Source organism: Phoca vitulina, unplaced genomic scaffold (genome assembly GCF_004348235.1).
Source record: "Phoca vitulina isolate PV1807 unplaced genomic scaffold, GSC_HSeal_1.0 scaffold13, whole genome shotgun sequence".
NCBI lineage: Eukaryota > Metazoa > Chordata > Mammalia > Carnivora > Phocidae > Phoca > Phoca vitulina.
This window is the reverse complement of record NW_022589716.1, coordinates 273544-274628: the sequence shown is the minus strand read 5'-3', so window position 1 is coordinate 274628 and position 1085 is coordinate 273544. Positions and strand designations below refer to the sequence as shown.

General features: G+C 43.7%; 1 protein-coding gene across 1 annotated transcript in view; it reads right to left on the bottom strand.

Moving 5' to 3' along the window:
• LOC116636902 (olfactory receptor 7A17-like) overlaps window positions 1-741 on the bottom strand; it is a 2568-nt gene extending 1827 nt beyond the window's left edge. Inside the window, exon 1 of the mRNA XM_032412105.1 lies at window positions 5-741. Within this exon, the coding sequence (XP_032267996.1) occupies window positions 5-741 (737 nt within the window). The remainder of the gene's footprint in view (window positions 1-4) is intronic.
• Between the last annotated feature and the right edge of the window lie 344 nt (window positions 742-1085).

Below are 1085 nucleotides of genomic sequence, written 5' to 3'. Positions count from 1 at the left end.
AACCGAGAGGTGAGATGCACAGGTGGAAAATGCTTTATACTTGCCCTGAGCTGATGAGATCCCAAGTATGGAGGAAACTATCTTAGAGTAGGAATAAAGAATCCCAGCCAGGGGAGCGCCACCAAGCAGCACAATTCCAAAATATATCACCATGTCATTAAGAAAGGTATCAGAATAAGCCTGCCCAACTACTTGTTTGAGTTCACAGAAAAAATGGGGGATTTCCACCTTTGTACGGAAGGACAGCCGCAACACCATTAAACTCTGTAACAAGGAATTGAGAACACTGATGACCCAGGACACCAGAACCAGCAGTCCACAGAACCGAGGGTTCATGATGATCGTGTAGTGCAGGGGGTGACAGATGGCCACGAAGCGGTCATAGGCCATCACAGTCAGGAGAAAGTCATCCCAGTCTCCAAAGATGATGAAAAAGTACATCTGTGTGAGGCAGCCTGCGTAAGTGATGACTTGGCTCTGAGTCCAGATGTTGCACAGCATCTTGGGGATGGTGGTGGAGGTAAAACAGATGTCTGCAAAGGACAGGCTGGCGAGGAAGAAGTACATGGGGGTGTGGAGATGGGAGTCTGAGCTGACGGCCAGGACGATGAGCAGGTTCCCAAGCACAGTTAACAGGTACATGGAGAGGAAAAGCCCAAATATGATGGGCTGTAATTCTGATTCCTCTGATAATCCCAGAAGAAGAAACTCTGAAATTCCTGTGTCATTGTCTGCTTCCATGTGGTGGTGGTGACTACAGGGAAAGAAAAAAAAAAAGAACATAAAAATTTTCAAGTAAATAGGCTTCATTTATTTATTACTCTTTTTTTTCTTCTTTTAAAGTTTTTCTTTAAATGTCAGTTAGTTAACCTACAGTGTAATATTTGTTTCAAATGAACAATATTGTGATTCAACACTTCCATACAACACCCAGTGCTCATTATAAGTGCACCTCTTAATCACCACCCCACATTTCATCCATCCCCCCACCACCTCCCCTCTGGTAACCAGAAGGGTATTCTCTATAGTTAAGAGTCTGTTTCTTGGTTTGTCTCTTTTTCTCTCTTTTTTCCCCTATGGTTATT